Here is a 20203-nt window from a genome sequence, read left to right as displayed (position 1 = left end):
CACCTCTAGATTCTGCTTCAGCATAGTCTGAGAGTACTCTGTCTGGTCTTTGTCCTCTCAACCCACTCAACTACAGGCCACAACAACAGACTGCAAAACTCCAAATATAGAATAAAGCCTCCAAAACTGAATATGCAGTCCCCTGGCAAAGACCTAGAACCATCGGCCTTGCAACACCCTAATAATTCCTGGGGCTTGAGGACTCAAGGGGAAAATGAGAGGTTTGGATTCTATGTCCTGAAGTTTCTTCCTACACTCAAAACCAAGAACCAAAATTTGGCTCAAATACCCAGGCCACTCTAGAGTAAAGTCAATGCGGAATGAACTAGGTTTGTACTATTCTGGCAATTATGACTCTGATGTGGACTCCCAGTTAGAGAAGACACAAGGCTGGTGTTACAGGCTGCTTACTGCTAAAAGATCACTAATACACTGGTGAACCACAGAAAAAAATGAAAGTACTCAATGATCTCACACAAAACACTAAAAGTGACAGAAAATAAAATGGGAACACATCTAAAGCACAAGTAGCAATTCCCTTTTCTCTCCAAAAATGAATTCAGTCAATGGAATACATACTGTGGCAGCTATGTGAGGAAAAGTTCTGGTCAGCCTGAGAATCTAATAGAGTACTACAGCCATTCCTTTGATTTTTATTCCCCTCCCCCACTTCTGAGGGTTTTTAAACAAATGAAAGAAGGCATTATTTCAGCTGTAGGCATAAGCATAAGTCATATAAGAACAAAGAAGGTTTTATTATCACACTTAACATCAAGGAGGAAATATGCTTACCGACAACTAATTGAGGTTATGCTACATTACCAGGTTAAGCATTCACTTTTTGCAAGCTTCTAAGCCAATATTTACTATTTATATCGAAGTCTGGAGGTAAAAATGTTCAGCTAGGAGGAAGGTCATTAAGAAGAAAAAAAAAAAAGCCCTTGAAAAATCAGAACAAAGTACACAGAGAGAAAGGTACTCTTTTTGCCTCAGTGGTCTATAGAACACTTGCCCTTCTGCGTCTAAAGTGAGTCAACATTAACCACATTTCACTCTGGCCCCAGCGAACTACCTCCTGATTAAAACAAACAAACAAACAAACAAATAAACAAACAAAAAAAGCTCCTTTTTGAAAGTTCTGCCCCATGCTCACAAATACACAAAAGAATGTGAAACACACTGCCACAGGCCAGTGTCTTGGGCTTTTTGCCTAAGAAGTTTGCTTTCAGGGAGAAGAGGGAGGGGGGAAATCCTGCACTCTAACAACAGACTCTACAATGAACAGCCTCGTTACTTGTTGGCACACTTCCCCAACTAGCAGTTCCAACGGCTGTGCCTTGAGCCCATTCAAGAATTCCATGTCACAGAAGTGTTTCAAACACAGTCATTTGATCTTTCAACATTTGCAAATGCACCTGCTAAGCAGCAAGCCTGACAGCCACAGCCCCAGTTCCTTCCCATCCATCTTCACCAGAAGTCATAGGGGCTACTGGAGGCGTGGACTAGAGGAGACACAAAGTACACAAACCCCCCCGGGGCCAAACACTTCTTCCGCAGCAGGACCTTAGGCTTTCCTTTCTCCCGGCACCAACTTCCCTGTCACTTTTTTTCCTGGAACAGGTAGGAGGTTTTGTTTTGCACCGGAGCTTTCCAACGCCGGGGCTTACCTTGCGGTGGCTTCCTCCCCTCCCTTGCCATGGTTCCCCCCCACGGCCTGGTCCTTGCCGCTGGGGTGGTAGGCAGTGAGGACAACTCCCTGGGAACTGGAGAGCCAGTTCATGGTGACAGAAGGGGCATAATTTCTGCGGTCCTGACACGGAGACGTGGAATGAAGTTCCTCCGGGCTGCTCCGCTCATTAGCATTGGCCGGCTCCGCCTCCCGAGGCCGGTGACTGGCAGGGGAGGGGCGGGGCCTCGCCGGCGAAGGGCGGGCTGGCCGGCTCTCCAATGAGAGCAGCTGTGACTCAGAGTATTGTTTCAACCCGGGGCAATTCCAGTCCCGGCGGCTTTAGTCGAGGAAGGGTGTGGGTGCGGTGGGGTGGGGGGAGGCGGGTATTGAATTTGCCCCCAGCCCTGAATCATTCCGATGAAACTGCCGGGTTGTGAACTCCGCTCATTGATGCGAGTACAAGCCTTCTTGGTCAGACAACCATGAGTTAGTACAGAGCCATCCCCCCCTCTTCCCAATTTCTGTTTCCATCTGATAATTTCTGCCACTTCATGTAACATGAGTAAGGGCATTTCTTAACCCCTTCATGTTCAGTGTCAAAATGAACCAAAGCAAAAACCAATGAGCCGGGAGCAGAAGTGTGCAATACAGGTAACAAGCAAAGCTTTACCTCTGCGTCTGGTTTAAAATGTCCACGAATGATTGTGCATCCTGGAACGTCATCTTCTTTGACATAAAAAGCCAATGCCAACTTTACCCCTTGCTTTTGTCAACAGACCCTTCAAGGCTAGAAAGAAACATCTACCAATACTCTGTTAAATGTTACGGCTGAGAATAGCAGCCGTTCTTAGCATTTGTTGAGCACTACCATATGCCAGGCCCTCTGTGACATGTGATTCACGAGTCCTGTCCCTTCAATTCATTTCAATTAACACACTCTCTCTCTCTCTCTTTCTCTCACACACACACACCCTACACACCCTATCACCTAAGAAAAGTAAAGCTGAGGGGTCAGGTTAAGTAAGTTCTCTTGGCTAAGAAAACACGTTTGTTCTGTGCCACAGGCTGTCTTTGAACAGAACTCTAGACTAAATTCCCTTCCTTTTAACCAGCATGCTGTTCTTTATTTTGTAGATTAGGAAACAAGCTCAAAAGTTATGAAACATACAAGGGATGTTCCTGTTCTTTCTCCCCCTCAAAAATATGGCTACTCTCTTCTCCATACCCAGGAGCCTGAACTGGATTGTTGCTGATCTTGGTGATCTATTAGTCGGTGTATTAGCAAGTTCTCAATATCATCATTCCATAAATGTTGTTTACACTTTTTTCATTATTTAAAGTCATCGTGAGAAATAAGTACTTTATTCTTACTTATACAGTCTTAAAGTATTTTTAAAAATTTTTAAACCCTCACTTCCCTGTCTACAGTGAACTCTTACTTACAGAAGTCTTCCTAAAAAGCAAGGGGAGGGGGGACACAAAGTACATCTGCATCCCTCCCCCTCCACAACCTTTGCATTTCCACCTCCAAAAGCTCTACCTGCGGTCTTCGTTCTGTCTTCATTGTCTGAGTCCCTTCTGGGCCCTTATAGTTAGGTCTTAGTTCTAATATTACAACAGCCCTTTTAGCAACTCCTTTGCCTTCTCTTCTAAATTATTTTGCACATTACAGTTGACTCTTGAATGATACAGATTTGAACTGCAAAGATCTACCTATAAGTGAAATCTTTTCTATAACTACAGTAAATGTATTTTCTCTTTCTCATGACTTTTTTAGTCTTTTTTATTCAAATAGAGTTGGCTCTTCCCTATGAATTTTTTTTTTTTTTTTAAAGAGAGAGCAAGTAAGTGAGAGTGAGCAAGAGTGGGTGGAGGGCAGAAGGAGAAGGACACGAACACTCTTAAGCAGGCTCCACACCCAGAGCAGAGCCCAGCATGGGCCTTGATTTCATGACCCTGAGATCATAACCTGAGCTGAAACCAAGAGTTGGATGCTTAACTGACTGACCCATGCAGGTGCCCTTTCCTCATAATTCTCTTAATTTTTTTTTCCCTGGCTTACTTTATTGTAAGAATATGGTATGTAATGCATAGAACATAAAGTATGTGTTAATCAACTATGTTATTGGTAAGGATTCAAGTCAACAGGAAGCTGGTAGTAGTTACGTTTTAGAGCAGTCAAAGTTATATGGGAGTCTCTGATTGCAAGGATGAGGGTGTGGGATCAGCGTCCCTAACGGCCACCCACCCCTAGTTGTTCAAGGCTCAACTGTATTATCACATACAAGCACAGCCCTGATGGTGTCTCTCCTTGCTTAAGAGCTTTCACTGGCTCCCCCTGGCTAACAGAACCAGTTCCAAACTTTTTGAGCAGACCACTAAACATTCCTGCTACCTTATCCACATACATCCTTCCCATCTCATCTGTCTGACACCATTCCCTCTGTTCCCACTGTCATTTTTTTTCCTCTTCCTTCCACACCTAACAGAATCCTTCCACATAGTAGGCCTTTTTTTTTTTAAAGATTTTATTCATTTATTTGACAGTGAGAGAGATCACAAGTAGGCAGAGAGAGAAGGGGAAGCAGACTTCCTGCTGGACAGAGAGCCTGATGCAGAGCTCAATACTAGGACCCTGAGACCATGACCAGAGCTGAAGGCAGTGGCTTAACCCACTGGGCCACCCAGGTGTCCCATAGCAGGTCTTTAATGAATGTTGACTGAATAAAAAACTGAATTTCTGGGACGCCTGGGTGGCTCAGTTGGTTAAGCAGCTGCCTTCAGCTCAAGTCATGATCCCAGCGTCCTGGGATCGAGTACCACATCGGGCTTCTTGCTCAGCAGGGAGCCTGCTTCTCCCTCTGCCTCTGCCTGCCATTCTGTCTGCCTGTGCTTGCTCTCTCCCCCTCTCTCTCTCTGATAAATAAATAAAAAAAATCTTAAAAAAAAAAAAAAAACTGAATTTCTTGTGTCTTTAAGAAGATTACTGGGACTGGGGCGCCTGGGTGGCTCAGTGGGTTAAGCCGCTGCCTTCGGCTCAGGTCATGATCTCGGGGTCCTGGGATCGAGTCCCGCATCGGGCTCTCTGCTCAGCAGGGAGCCTGCTTCCTCCTCTCTCTCTCTGCCTGCCTCTCTGCCTACTTGTGATCTCTCTCTGTCAAATAAATAAATAAAATCTTTAAAAAAAAAAAAAAGAAGATTACTGGGATTCCTTGGTGGCTTAGTTGGTTGAGCATCTGACTCTTGGTTTAAGCTCAGATCATGGTCTCAGGGTTGTGGGACTGAACCACAGGGCTCCGACTTAGTGGGAAGTCTGCTTTGAATCCTCTCTCTCTCTCTCACCCTCTTCCTCTGCCCCTCCACTGAAGCTCACTTGCTCTCACGCTCTCAAAATTTTTTTTAAAAAGAAAGATTACTAAACATTTTAGTCAAAATTGGTAATACTGAGGCACCTGTGTGCCTCAGTCAGTTAAGCATCCAACTCTTGATCTCAGCTCAGGTCTTGATCTCCGGGTCATGAGTTCAAGCCCTATGTTGGTCTTCACACTGAGTGTGGAACCTAGTAGAAAAAATGGTAATATTAAACAGTTGATTGGGAATACTAAACAGAGTGAACCTATGATGAAATATTGAAGAGTTAAGGCAAAAAGAAAACTGCAGGAAGAGAGGTGAAAGGTAAGTCAATTAGAACATATGAGTTTTGTTTTTTTAATGTCCTTATGTATGTAAAATATAACATGAAATATAATATATAATAATGATTAATACCCCCACAGTCACCATTCTTTTTTTAATCTGTCTTTCCTCAAATACAAAAATGGATAAATCATCACCTTCTACAATTACTGGTAGTAGGCCATACATTCTATCTTTAGAAATACTTTTCTTGTCTGTTTTTCTTGCCACCCCACTCCTTCCTTGCCCTTAATTCCCTGGACCTCCTTTTTATCTTCTTCCTTTATTTTTTCTGTTTTTCTTTCTTCCTTTGCTATATCATCAAGCTGTCAGTCACACATACTCACTGGTAGCCATGAGCATTACCATTTCTCAAGAAAAATTCATGATAGAATCTTTGCCCAGTTTTAACCAAAATGATGATTAAGTTGTGTCTTTGTCTAATAACATTCTCTTCACTGGTTTAATTACAAATAAATCACAATATGCACATTAACATATAACTATTTCATAAATTCAGAATAATACTTGGGTTACTAATAACCATGGTTTCTTAAATTTTTATGAGGCAGAAAATGTGGCACAAGTTGATTTACATAGTTTCATGCATAAGACTGAATCCTATTAATTTAATTGCCATGTACATGTAAATCCTCTTGGCTCTTTTTTTCATCCCACTAAGCCCTGTCATTACTAATCTAAGGATATTGCTTGTCACAGGCAGACAGTGGTAGGGTTGTGCGCGTGGTAGGTGTGTGCACACACACACACGCATACCATGCCCTAGTGCACGTGGCCTCAAATACAGGCTGAAGTAGATATAAAATGATTTTCAGATTTTCTTACGACCATCACAGAAGCAAAACTCACTACCAATATGTCCCCTTGAAAATGCTTTTCTTATTTCATACCTTAAGCCCTTCCAAGTTTTAACCAGAGTCCTCCCGTATACCCCATCACCCTTCCTGCTAGAAGCAGATTTTATGGAAAAAAAAAATACTATTTTCCTCCCTTCCGCAATCACTTTAAACAAACACTGAGAACCTAATGTCCTTGAAGATGTTAATATTCCAGGCTATTGATTGCATGCCAAACACCTTCCTGTTATGAAACATCTTACCAAGTAATTAATAACATCAAGACAGTTTAAACATTCATTTCATTCATTCTCTTTAAATGGGACATACTAGATGGCATAAGGAGGAAGAAGGAAGCTGTGACTTTTCAAACCAAATAGGTTGTTAAAAATAGGGTAGAGATAGTACTGTAGCCTCTGACAATTTGACAGTTATGTTAAAAAAATAATGGAAAGAAAAGTTATTATATTCAGTGATTGTAATATGAAAAAGTTTACGAACTCATTTTCATATTTTGATTTAGGGGCCTTTTTAGTAGTATGGAATTAAAACTGAAATACAATCAACATATTTGGGACACCTGGGTTGCTCAGTCAGTTAATCAGCTGCCTTCAGCTGGGTCATGATCCCAGCGTCCTGGAATGGGAGTCCTGCATCGGTCTCCTTTCTTAGCGGGGAGTCTACTTCTTTCTCTCCCTCTGCCTGCCACTCTGCCTGCTTGTGCTCTGTTTGTCAAATAAATAAATAAAATGGTTTTAAAAAGATTTTTAAAAAGAATCAACATATTTATCAATAAACAAAATTTATCAAAATTTTCTGTCATTTCTATTGCTTTAAATGGAATTAATTAAGGAGAATGTATACCCTCAATCACTGTCAGATTATTGAAAGCCTATAAACAGACACAAGGCCATGTAAAAACTGACCTTTCAATTGGCCAAGTAAAACTCAATTTACAATAATATAATAAGAACTTGGATAAATTAATCAACTGTGAAGTTAAAGTTTTATGTAAGTGATAAAAATCAGATTTACACGCTAGCACAGACTAATTAAGAGAGTGTTCCAATCTCCCCTGCCTGATGTTTTATTAAGCCTTTGTATGAATAGTTCTTGTGAGCTTACAAGAAAGTCAATTCTGGGGGTGCCTGGGTGGCTCAGTGTGTTAAAGCCTCTGCCTTCGGCTCATGTCATGATGTCAGAGTCCTGGGATGGAGCCCTGCATCGAGCCCCACATCGGGCTCTCTACTCAGTGGGGAGCCTGCTTCCCCCTCTGTCTCTGCCTGCCTCTCTACCCACTTGTGATCTCGCGCTCTGTCAAATAAAATAAATAAAATCTTTTAAAAAATAAAAAATAAAAAAATAAAAATAAATAAAAAATTTAAAAAACCACCTATTATCAAAACTTGCCTAATCTGGAAATTAGCCAAGAAAAGAAGATGTAATGAACCTAACTTTTCCTTTCGTTTTTCTCTTCATTGCTGAATACAGTAAGAGCCACACTGCATATACTTCCAACAGGAAGTATGAAGTCAGGAAGACTGGAGTGTATTCTCTGGAGGGAAGTATGTTCTGGATAGGTAGTATTTTGATTGTGAATAAAGGATCAATTTGAAACATCTGGAACTGTATCAATACCCAGGCTTGCCTTAATACAAAAGCCTTGAAGTAGATTATGAAGAACACTTATTTTTCTCATAAAGTAAAAGAAGCCAGTGTGACTGGGGAAGACCTGATGAAGTGGAATATCTGAGGAACTCAGGTGATTTGTGGCTTGGAGAAAAATGAGGAAGTAGAAGCTGTAGTTCTACTGGGAAAAAGAAATGGCGGTTATCCACTCCATAATGAAAGCGGATCTTCTAATATGTTAGTATAACTACTCCAGAAACTACTCTATTTTTCTTGACCAAAATACTTGATAAAACTGCACAGATATAGGTCATCAAAGAAGAATTTCTATTTTGTGAGCCATTGGGGAAATTGCTAAGGCTAGAAAGGACTTCAAGAATGATGAAGCATAATTTTCCTGGGTGGGGGAAAAAAATCCAAAACCCTGGTACTTTACTTGCAGATGGAGCACCTGAAATGTTGAGCAACACCCCTGGGTTTTGCTTCTCTGGTGAAGAAATTAGATTCAAATGTCAAGATAGAAATTAGATTTACATGTTGTCTGCAAGTGAGCCCCTGAGGGCAAAAGCAAGGCCTCTAGAAACAGGCAGGTTCTCATAGTGATAAGAGTTTGGACCTTAAGCACTGTCTTCAGAAAGGGGTGTAAAGAAACAGTAGAAAAACATCAGCATGCTTTTGATTACACAGAGCTTCCCTAGTTTTCCAGAGGATGTTGACATATGTCTAATTCTATTTCCTGGAGAAGTTTTAGTTTTTAAAAGAAAAGAATAACCCTCAAAATAATTTTAAAGAGGTATTTAATCAGGGAGTTAGGCTCATTTAACAATAATTCTAGCTGGCCAGTTGAATGAGTAAATCTTTTCATTTTTAAAGATGTAGATAAGCAGAGTTGTTTTAGACAAACAGCTATCATGCTAGCAGAGATCAGAAATTGAAATACTAGAGAAATTTTTGAATGCCATAAATGAATGCTGGTGTAGAAAGGATCTACTACTCAATTTTGCCACATGCAAAAATCTTAGGAGAACCCTTTTTCAAGTTTGCCTCTACTTGGATGAATGGGACAGTAACAAACAGTCTTTGACTTCCTAACATGACTTCAACTCAGGGCCTTAGAAGATTCTAGATAGGGCGCCTGGGTGGCTCAGTGGGTTGGGCCGCTGCCTTCGGCTCAGGTCGTGATCTCAGGGTCCTGGGATCGAGTCCCGCATCGGGTTCTCTGCTCCGCGGGGAGCCTGCTTCCTCCTCTCTCTCTCTCTGCCTACTTGTGATCTCTCTGTGTCAAATGAATAAATACAATCTTTAAAAAAAAAAAAAAGGGGGCGCCTGGGTGGCTCAGTGGGTTAAGCCCCTGCCTTCAGCTCAGGTCATGATCTCAGGGTCCTGGGATCGAGTCCCACATCGGGTTCTCTGCTCAGCAGGGAGCCTGCTTCCCTCTCTCTCTGCCTGCCTTTCCGTCTACTTGTGATTTCTCTCTGTCAAATAAATAAACAAAATCTTTAAAAAAAATAAATAAATAAAAAATAAAAAATAAAAAAAAAAGAAGATTCTAGATAGGCCTGCCTTAACATAGGCTGGTGTCTAGCAAGTTATATGAATTCTAACTTTCTCTGCTACTACTACATCTACGTACCTCTGGGAATCAGCATTTTCAGGAATTTCAAAATGAAATAAATTACATAAAATAAATTATATATATAAATGTATAGATATATACATTTATAAAATACACAAATATATATTAATTATATATATATAAATAAATTATAAAAGAAAATGCACATATTACTTTATGGAAAAACAGTCTTTCATTAAAATTATGTTGGGAAGAATTTACTTTGTTTTCCATTTGACCATTTTATTCCTTGGAAATAATCATTAATATATTTTTTTTTTCAAATGAGTGAGTCACGGTTCCTGGTTTTAAAAAAATTATACCATATTCTCTCAATTCTAAGACACAGATTTTAACAGTTTTGATATCAACCAGGCTATTTCATATGGTGGCAACACTTTTATTTCCCAAAACTCTACTACCTTGACTTGTTTTACAATAAATGGCAATCTAGTATCATGAAAATATTCAGTCTCTGCAAATTTTTGTATAACATACTTACTTCATTGGGTATTATAAATGTGCTTCCTTGGTTACAATTTACTTATTTCATTGGAAATTTCTGTGTGAAAGAATAAATTTCTAGTGAAAGAAGTAAATTATATGCAAATTTTTAGTATAATTGTTTGTACTGATTTTTTTTTTTGAGTTAGAGTCCATAGATTTCAACACATTCTCAATATGCCTCCACAAAAAATGGAGAACCATTTTCACCCCAATGCCCCATACCTCACTCTGAGAAAGTTCTCCTTACATTAGATCTTAGCTCTGAACTCTTTGTGTTCCTGAAATAGTTTCTGAGAGTTTTCCTGGAGTTTGTTTGCATTCATTCTATTTAATAATTTGGCTAGCTAGTTTGTTACAAAACCTCAAAGAACATAGCTATACTCACAAGAAGTGTGGTCTCCTGAAATTTTAAAACCTAAAATTATAGGGTTGATGTTGTCTAGAGGTTGTCTATATCTCATCCAAATGACTTCTTTTATAGAAGCAGCTGCTCTAAGGAAAGGAAGGTTACACAAAAGCTGGTCAGGCAGATGGTAACAGAGCCAAGACTCAAAGATTTGAGGAAGACAACAAATCCTGGCACCAGGATACTTCCTTGCAGTCCAAATGGCTCAAGTTCAGAGACTGCCTCAATACACAGTCCCTGGCTCAAAGTGTCTATTGTAAGAACTGATGTCTAGCTCTTCTGAATCGTTTCTAAATAATGTCTCCAAAATGCCTACCTTACCCATCCCCCCCCAAAACCCCCATAATGTTCTCTACTATTCAATTTTAGTGAAAAAATTTGAATTTCACTACTTAGGGCAGGAAATACATTCTTTCCCATCAACCTATCTTCCCACTATGCTTCATTTTTTAACATTTCTTTAAAAATACGTAAGATACCTATTTTCCTTTCCTGATAATAAAATTATATGTTTAATATCAGATGTCAAATTCCTACAAGTAAGGTTAAGTAACAACAAACACCATAAAAGTTCTTTCAGGCATCATTCTTTCACAACAAAATAACCACAAACAGTGTAGAGTAGAAATATTTGCAAGGAACAGCTTTTATCACAAATTGGCATGAGACAGAAGAAAAGCAGGAAGAGAAGTGCCTCTGTGTGACAATGTTAGATTATTTTTTCAGCGTTTCCGCACACACACGGTCTATCACATTGCCTCTTCCTCTTAAACGAAATTAGTTTTTCAAAATGTTTCCGACGGTGAATATAACTTGCTGAGTTTTTTAGTTTAAATCCCACTCTGATGTTCTGGATATTTATACCACTATAAATGATCAAGGATTCGAATCAAAGCAGTAGGTTCCCATTTTTGGTCATGAAAATGAGACCTATATCAGCATATCCCTTACTGTGTGTCCTTCCCTGCAAAAACGAATGCTTGTCTTTCCTGCAAAGATCATCAAATGGTGAAGCAATGACTAAGTTGCTTAGAGAAAACAAAGGGACAAGGGCAGAGCCCTCTAGGAATTGGTTTCTTTCAAGAGAGACTATGCTCTCAGTATTGCCTGCACTCTGAGCATTCACATATTGGAGGGATATAGAGAGAAGCTGGATAGTGTTGCCATCAAACATAACAAAAATACTTGCAAAGATTTTCAATCCAGAGCAAACTTTCTAGCACCTTGATGTGATCTGCAGGCACAAAAGGAGCCCTCGAGATTCCTTGAATGTCCCAAGAGCACATATATGGCCTGCTGGGCCCTTGGAGGGATACTAGTAGGTTGCCTCTCAAAGAGCAAAATTTTCCAAAAGCCTGTGGTTTCACCACTGAAGTCACATGTGGGGTCATACTGTATGGCCACTGGCTCACTTCAAACAGATAACCTGAGGGAGGTTCAGGTGAGTCAGATACAACCCAGCCCCAGGAGGGTATCTTTAGTTAGGATGGACAAATACATATGTATTTGTAATAGAAAGCATTACATAATAACTTCAAAAGTAAATACACACACACACACACACACACACACACACACACACACACGAATGCCAAGGGAATGGTTAGAACAACTAAAAGGAGGTATACAATTCCGAGATCTATGAAGATTTCAAGGAAGAGGGCATGACCCAAGTAATATGTATGTGTGATTTTCTTCCCCCCAAGCTTTCACTATTAAACATTTATTATTTTACAACTAGAGAACTTGCTAGTAAGTAGCCATCGAGTAATAGCCACCCGTTAGGTCTGTAATCAGGCAGGGTGGGGCAGGACTTTCCACCGGGGAAGGGAGGAATCTCAGAATCCCGCTGACTGCTTCCCCAAGTCAAGGCATGTTCACAGCCCCAGCGCTAGGAGGAATGCAAATCAGGGAAGGGGAGACAGGAGAGGAGGAAGGAACCTACAAAAATATAAATCCGTGCCAGATGTTTAAAGACTTCTAGCGCCTTGCAAGTATGTAGTCTCTATTCCACAAACAGCAAGGGATAATCAGACTACTGAGTGAGATAGTAACATAATCAGCTCTACCAGGAGAAAGAACACTCCAGTGGCTGTAAATAGCATGGAAGGCAGGAAAAAGATGAACAGAGATCTGTGCTCAGACCCTATCAGTGAGGAGGTGCTGTAATATTCCTATAGAATTACAGCGGAGGCAGCCCTGTGTGTTCTTCATCTACATTCGCAGTCCATGCTGGAACGCAGCAGCGGCAACGCACACAGACGGGACAATACAATCTTCAAGAACCTGGTAGATGTGTGGAGGCAGGAGCAGAGAAGGGAGGAGTCCAAAGTTACCCACCATCGCTAACCCTGGTGAATCAAGAGATCTAACAAATGGTTAAAAATAACTAGGAGAACCTGGGTGGCTTGGGGATTGAGCCTTTGGCTCTTCATTTGGCACAGGTCATGATCTCAGGGTCATGGGATAGCCCTGCACTCAGCCTGGAATTGGCTTGTTCCTCTCCCTCCCCACACTTCTGCTCATGATTGTCCGCTTTCTCTCTTAAAAAAAAAAAAAAAAGAAAGAAAGAAAGAAAAAAAGAAAGAAGAAAGAAATCTAAAACAAATACAAAACAAAACAAAACTCAACGACAGGCTCTCATGTGTTCCCACAATAGGAAAGCCAAAAGAAACATTTGGCCATGAAGCACCTGGAGATAGCAGGTAGGTCAAGAAAAAAAATGATGGAAACTTTGTTTCCATACTTAAAGTTTGGGATTCCCTAGCCAGCCCTCCCCAAGAGAACTAGTAGTTCCCAGAGTTTCTTCCTGTGTCTGCCTCCTTATGGAGTGTAGCCTTTACTCATTTCACAGTGGCCCTGGGCGTCCACTTAGAATACTTAAGCTTGAGAACTGTTTCAGACAATAAATATTTTTAATCAGGATAAAGGACTGAAAAGGAAAGGAAGAAGAAAGATGAGAAAGGTGAATTTATTGAGCACATGTCAAGTTCCAGATGCCACTGGCTCAACTCTTTAAATTTGCTTCTCTCTCTGTCCCCCATTTTCCATACAGGGTCTCCATGCTTTTAAGATCCATCAGTGCAATGCCCACACTGGCCAGCCAGCCAGCCCTGGAACAGTCTGGAAGCAGACCAGGCTCATTCAGAAACCCAACTGCAATTTCAAACAACAGGCACCCACTCACCTCCTCTTCATTTAAGTATGATATTTTATTCCTGAAATAAGACTATTTCCTTGTTATTTGATCCATTTGCAACCTAATTAAAAATGTGATTGCCAAATAGGAAAGAGAAATGCTGAGGTGAAGAAAAGAAAACCCTGTAATTGAACATTCTCAGACAAAACTGAGAAAGCATAAAAGCAATTTCCACAGCTCCTCTGTGATTCCAGCCTGGATTAGGCCTGGAGGTCTAATATCTACTGTCTGGTGGTCTATCACAGGACAGAGATGATAACTTGCTTTTGGCTTTGTACCAAGCCCTGAGGTTTTAGGATTGATCTTTAATTTCAATGCATCATTTCATTCTAGCCAAACAAAAGAAAAATATGAATTGATTTATGGATCACAGTATTTTTCAACATTTGGTTTATACCATCTTGAACCAATTTTCTGTGAACAATGAGACAAGGAAAACATCTGCTCCCAAAAATGTTAGGCCAGGTGATATAATATCCTTTTCCCTCTTCCTTTTCCTCTTCTTTAAATAGAAACCCATCCTTGTTTACAGGATGAGGGCAAGAGGTAAATTCCTTTCCAAAAAGGATGTAGTTGAGCGACATTGTTATTAAGGTATTGTGTAAAATTGTTACACGTGCTGCCTCCAGAAATTTATTAACAAAAAAGTAGCTAAGCTCCCGCCTACGTCAATAGTTACCTGTGAGAAGCCTAATAGAGCTAGGGGAATAATGGAAAATCAAAGGCTCCAGGGAGGTCTTTCTCTTAACTCATTCATGCTGCTAAACCTCTGTTTCTAAACCTGTAAAATGGAAATTACACATTCTTACCTGACAGAGCTGTCCCGAGGTACAAATAGGCTGATGGAAAAGGTAGAGAGAAAAAAGGAAAGGCATTCAACTAAATTTCTTCACTGAATACCTTTAATGCAAAACCTTAATATGAATACTTTATTCCCATATACAAATGAGAACACTGCAACCTAAAGACTAATGTCAGGCCAAACTCTTTGCTCAGGTTTAAAAATAAATAAATAAAAGGGAAAAGAGGCAGAACAAGGATTCACAATAAAATTCCTCTGATATAAAAGCCATGCTTTCCCCCATTAGCCTATCCTTGTATAAAGCAACAGATGCATTATGAAGGTGAAAAAAAATATATGTGTATATATATATATGGCATTTGTTTTAACCAGTGCTTTGCAAACTAATGAATGGTGAGTCAAAAACGGATAGAGTTCTTAGATATGATAAACTATAATATACATATATATATGTATATTATAAACACCACTAACTCTAAGTTGCATCCAAATTTCAGAGATGTTTAAATGTTCATGAAATACACATTTTAGAATCAATAAAATACAGAAATAGAATAATCAAGTAGAACTAATTTTTTTTTAATTTCACCAAAAGTTCACAAATTCGGTTCTTTAAAGATCAATCAGGTATTTCAAATTTTTAATAAATGATTCTGATACAGTCATGTAGTCATGAATTTATATATTTATTTATTTACATAGTTGTGCTTAGCACTGTCTCAACCCTCAAAGACATATTACCAAAAAATAACAATCGGGTTGCTAAACATGTTATCCGAAAATAGCAAAATAGCAATAGCAATGTTACCTAAAATAGCAATCGAGAAAGTGCTCAGGGTATGGAAGTAGAAGATTGCAAAGGTGGGGAGGAACACAAAGCAAGAGAGTCGCCAGCTCTTTCAGGGACGAAACAAGTCCTCAGTCTCTTCGTGGGGAGCACGAAGGCTAAGTTACTCATAAGCAGTTACCTTCTTATCTCTCTGAAAATACCTGGCTTCAGAGGCAAAGTTCTCATCTTTAGTATGAAAACCCCCCTCTGGATATATGTGGTCATCTGTTTATCTTTCTTCATCTTTAAAAAGGCTCATGGCCTTCCAGAGTGACACAGAAGTCCCAGCAGTGGGGCATGGTTTCATTGGAACCTGCCCAGGCCTGGATTCTTTCAGACTTCACATTTCCCCACCTGTACCTATTATATTCCCTGGCTTGTTTGATGGGCTCCAGGAAAGACTCTGGGACTGTCCTTTGGCTGACTTCTACTTCAGCATTTTTGCAAGCCAGTCCTACTGGAAGAGCTTCTGGGTTCTCTAGGAGTGCACATGAGCCTCCCAGGGAAGTCCTAGAAACCGTCTGATGTGCCCTGGGATCACTTGGCAAGGACATGGCTCACTTCCTTTTAGATTTCTGGTTTATGCCAAAGACTGAACTTACTGTAGCCTGAAAGATTTCGGAAATAAACATTCATTTTTCAACAGCAAAGCCACTTACCTGTCCCATTGATTTGGTACTGTAAACTTCACATTCATTAGTAAAAGAGGAAATTTCCTAAATACCTGTTGAGTAGAGTGTGAAATTCCCCCTTAATTCTCCACTTCCTGGATTCACGTGAGGGTCACTAGATTGGCCCCAGAATATCACTCATGGCATAAATATTGTCAGTTCATTTGTTTATTGTTCTATGAGGATGTGTTCCTTCGCTACTCATCAGTTTATTCATTCAGCAAATACTATGGGCCGCACCTACTAGGGCCAGCTACTGTAACTGTAGATGGTAATAAACTGAAGAATGAGATAATGAACTTGTGAAAAGCTAATGGGCCCCAATTCTTAGATCCACCAATTGGAAAAAAAAACAACAACAAACATTTATTAAATGCCAATTATATGCTACCCTGCTCTATTTCATTTGTATGATCTCAGATAGCCTCACTTCTTTGCTTCTCTTTGACAAATGAAAAAACAGAAAGATGAGTCAGAAAGATTAAGCAGTTTATGAGAGAGAGAACTAGTGGGGTTCACATCTGAACCCAGGTCTCCTGACTTCAAATCAATCATACAGTCTTTTTACTAAGGCATGTTGCTCATGGCATCTGGCGAAAGGAATATTTGGGTGCTGTTAGAAGTTCTCATCTCAAGCAGATTTGCATTTTGTTGGTTTGAGCATTGCTGCATCATTAGTGGAAACTGAGAGCACAAATTACTAGCAGCTGAGCACAGTACTAGAGCTATAATACTCGGAAGACTATGATGTCATTCAGCTCTCATATTTATTTTCATTTGACAAAAGAAATACCATAGATCCATATTTTAATCACACAAGTGTGAGCTAATCTTATCCTTTCCAGGGAAAGTGAATTTATTAATATTTCTCTGACTTTGTCTATATGTAAAGTTATACTATAGTCCTTGGAACCGCGTAACAATGAATCCTGGTTCATAACAAAGGATTGTTCCAAAGGTGACTTACACTGACACAGATAATAGTTCCAATCACTAAACCCCCTTGGATTAGAGTCAGCTCTGTAGCAAAACCCTGGTTACTTGCTTACTTTCCTTTCCTCTCTGTACCCTATCCTACTCTAAGATGGAGTGGAGGCTATTTTTCCAGACATTTTAGTTAAGTGTGTACTGTAAGACATATACATAGCCTAGCATATTAAAAAGTAAAAGCCTTCGTTTCTCACAGGGAAGAACTAGGAGGTATTAATGTAGATCTCCTTTGGACAGTCAGTAGAGAGGCTGAACTACTGAAATAGGACTAGCGCAGCGGTATATGGTAATTTCAGCTAGAACATGCTCCCAAAAAGGATGTCTGGCCCTCGAGTCTGCCACTCATCCTCTTAACATTGAAGTTATTTATTTTCCTGACAACTCCCTCCCCTACACACACACACACACACACACACACACACACACGCACACACACACGTCCTATACACTTATAGGTCCTTGAAGTACTCTCAATATATGATACTCTCGGGGCGCCTGGGTGGTTCAGTGGGTTAAAGCCTCTGCCTTCGGCTCAGGTCATGATCTCAGGGTCCTGGGACCGAGCCCCGCATCAGGCTCTCTGCTCAGCAGGGAGCCTGCTTCCTCCTCTCTCTCTCTGCCTGCCTCTCTGCCTACTTGTGATCTCTGTCAAATAAATAAATAAATAAATAAATAAAATCTCAAAAAATATATATATGATACTCTCAAAATTTGGACAGAGACACTCATTAGTATTTACTAACTGGATATGCTGAAGCACCCCAGCTAAAACCACTGACCCAGCCAAGGACACGAATAAAAGCTTCAGCAGTCCGGCTTCCCCACAGACAGGCTGGAGGGTTTGATCCCTGCTACAACAGTTGCTTGGCTGATAAAATAAATGCTGGAAGTCTGTGGTAAAAATAAGGTCTTGTATTGAATCAGTCATTGTTAATACAACTCTATATCACCCATGAAGCCATGCCAACTATGCATTGTGAAATGGGAAAGGGAAAAAAAAAATCATCATTTCGTTGTATCCTTTTACCTTCCTTTTCCCAAAGAAAGCAGAATCACTATCACACCAGAATTGACTAATTTGTCAGTAGTCTCAGCCAGTCTTTATCTTCCTGAGCTTTGGGATGTGTGATAAAAACGCAGGGAGAGAACAAAGTCCGTAATTCCCCACAGCACAGCATTAAACCACCACCAGCGTCACTAATCAACAACCATAATTAAGCCTAATTATAAATTACAAGTTTCTAATTTTAGAAGACCTTTGCTTTATAAATCCTAGACATTAGAGACATTATTAACTTAGCTACTTGAAATGATTCCAGGACCAGAAACCTTTCGTGCATTCTTTCCTCACGTATCTAGAACCAGTCCTGTAATTGGCATCCTTTACCTCGGGCTTCCAGGGGTCAGCAGCAGTGACCATTTGGTAAGAGTGGAGCATCTCTGAGAAGCTAATTGTATGCTACCACAGATCTCTCTTCCTCTTACACCTGAAACATCCCTTTGGGTTTTAGATTTTTTTTTTTTTAAAGATTTTATTTATTTATTTGTCGAGAGAGAGAGAGAGAGTGACCTCACAAGCAGGGAGAATAGCAGACAGAGGGAGAAGCAGGCTCCTTGCTGGGCAAGGAGCCTTACACGAGATTTGATCCTAGGACCTCAGGATCATGACTTGAGCCGAAGGCAGATGCTTAACCGAATGAGCCTCCCAGGCATCCCATTTTGGATTACCTTTTAATAATCTTGAGCCCCTGATTTTTGGTACGAATAGTCCCAGGAAATGTGGTATATCCAAGCCCTATCAGTTTAACAAAGAGCTGACAAAGGGAGGACCCTGACATGAGAAAAGTGTCAGAAAAGGAGGAGACAAGCCTTTTGCAGACCATACCTAAGTGCATGGCAGAGTCCCGAATCCATGTAAGCCCTTGCTCCTAGCTTTGAACCACTACCACTTATATTTTGGCTGGGTTTGAACACTTCTAGTTAGAATTGAGACAACTAAAGTTGTATCTTTGCCAGGTAAAAGTACTGGGGTAAGAGAGGAAGGAGAACCCATGACAGGTATTCAGCATAGGACGCCCAGTGATGTCCCGCTGAGTTTTTGGACTTGGAAAATGAAGGGTTACATGGCATATGGGGACCTCTGTTCTCCTTCTGGCCCCAACCTCTCAGGGCTGTGGTTTGTCAGTGCAGGACTTCCCCTGACCGTGTGACGGACCGCACTCCCACACTGGCAGGTTACGTCGAAACGATGATGCCTTATCAACTGATTCAAGACAGTGTCCCCCAAATCCCCGACCTCTAGAGCTACTGGATGGCGAGAGTGACAAGCAGCCGGAAAGGTTTGCTCCTGTGGCCTTCTACTCCTCCAAAGGCCTTTGGAGGAAAATGCGGATCATTAAAGGGAGCTGCAAGGTAGCAGCTTTAGCAAAGCTAGTGCCGCTAACTCTTTTTTTCTAGAACGTGGGTGGTGATGGTGCTATTAGCCATTCCTGACAATCCCAGGATGCTGAACAGGATGCATATAACAAGTACAATGGCTAGATGGCCTTGCTGTTGAGAGAAAGGTGGCACAGCAGGGACATGCTTTGGGAAAAACAAAACAAAACGAAACAAAAACACACACACAAAAAAACTAGTAACAGGGGTTCATCTTCCTATTTACTATTTAAAGTTAACTTTTCTCAAAGCCTAGCAGCAGCATGTATCATGTGGCTGTGACTTGATCCTGACGTCTCTTGTAAAGGCAGCTATCACAGCACCTGCCATTCCTGCTACATTGCCCCCAGCTCCCAGAAAAGGGGTAGCCAATCCTGGGCAGCCCGGCTCTCTACCATCCACCTCCAGCCAGAGCGATGGATTAATCCGGGGCTATCTGTGTTAAAAAGAACAGGGCTTCAGGGGGTCTTAGAGAACGTAGGCCCCCAGAACCCTCCCACCTCTAGTGCTTCTGTGATAATATAAATCCTCTATATAGCACCATTTATTATGTCTGCTTACTGCGTGCGAGGCACCACACTAAGTGCTCTTCACAGCTCACCTACTTTATTTTTTTTTTTAAGATTTTATTTATTTATTTGAGAGGCAGAGATCACATGTAGGCAGAGAGGCAGACAGAGAGAGAGAGGGGGAAGCAGGCTCCCCACTGAGCAGAGGGCCTGATGTGGGGCTCGATCCCAGGACCCTGAGATCATGACCTGAGCTGAAGGCAGAGGCTTTAACCCACTGAGCCACCCAGGCGCCCCTCACCTACTTTATTTTTTATAACAGTGTATGGTATCATCTCCACTTTATGGATTTAAAAAAAAAACAACAACAACTAAGACTTGAAGGCAGGTTTACAAAGTTTCTGTCTTG

At 40.7% G+C, this 20203-nt stretch overlaps 1 protein-coding gene across 5 annotated transcripts in view; it reads right to left on the bottom strand.

Moving 5' to 3' along the window:
- Window positions 1–20203, bottom strand: part of ARHGAP18 (Rho GTPase activating protein 18) — a 200847-nt gene that overhangs the window by 127770 nt on the left and 52874 nt on the right. For 4 of the 5 annotated variants that reach the window (XM_032339550.1, XM_032339552.1, XM_032339555.1 and 1 more), the window contains exon 1: window positions 1668–1884. The exons of the other annotated variant lie outside the window; for it this stretch is intronic. In XM_032339550.1, coding sequence (XP_032195441.1) covers window positions 1668–1780 — 113 coding nt within the window. In that variant the 5' untranslated portion in view covers window positions 1781–1884. Of the gene's footprint in view, window positions 1–1667; window positions 1885–20203 lie in introns of those variants that run through there. 5 annotated transcript variants of the gene reach the window in all.

This window comes from Mustela erminea, chromosome 4, assembly GCF_009829155.1.
Source record: "Mustela erminea isolate mMusErm1 chromosome 4, mMusErm1.Pri, whole genome shotgun sequence".
Taxonomy (NCBI): domain Eukaryota; kingdom Metazoa; phylum Chordata; class Mammalia; order Carnivora; family Mustelidae; genus Mustela; species Mustela erminea.
The sequence above is the reverse complement of the archived record's forward strand: the minus strand, read 5'-3'. Positions and strand labels throughout refer to the sequence as shown.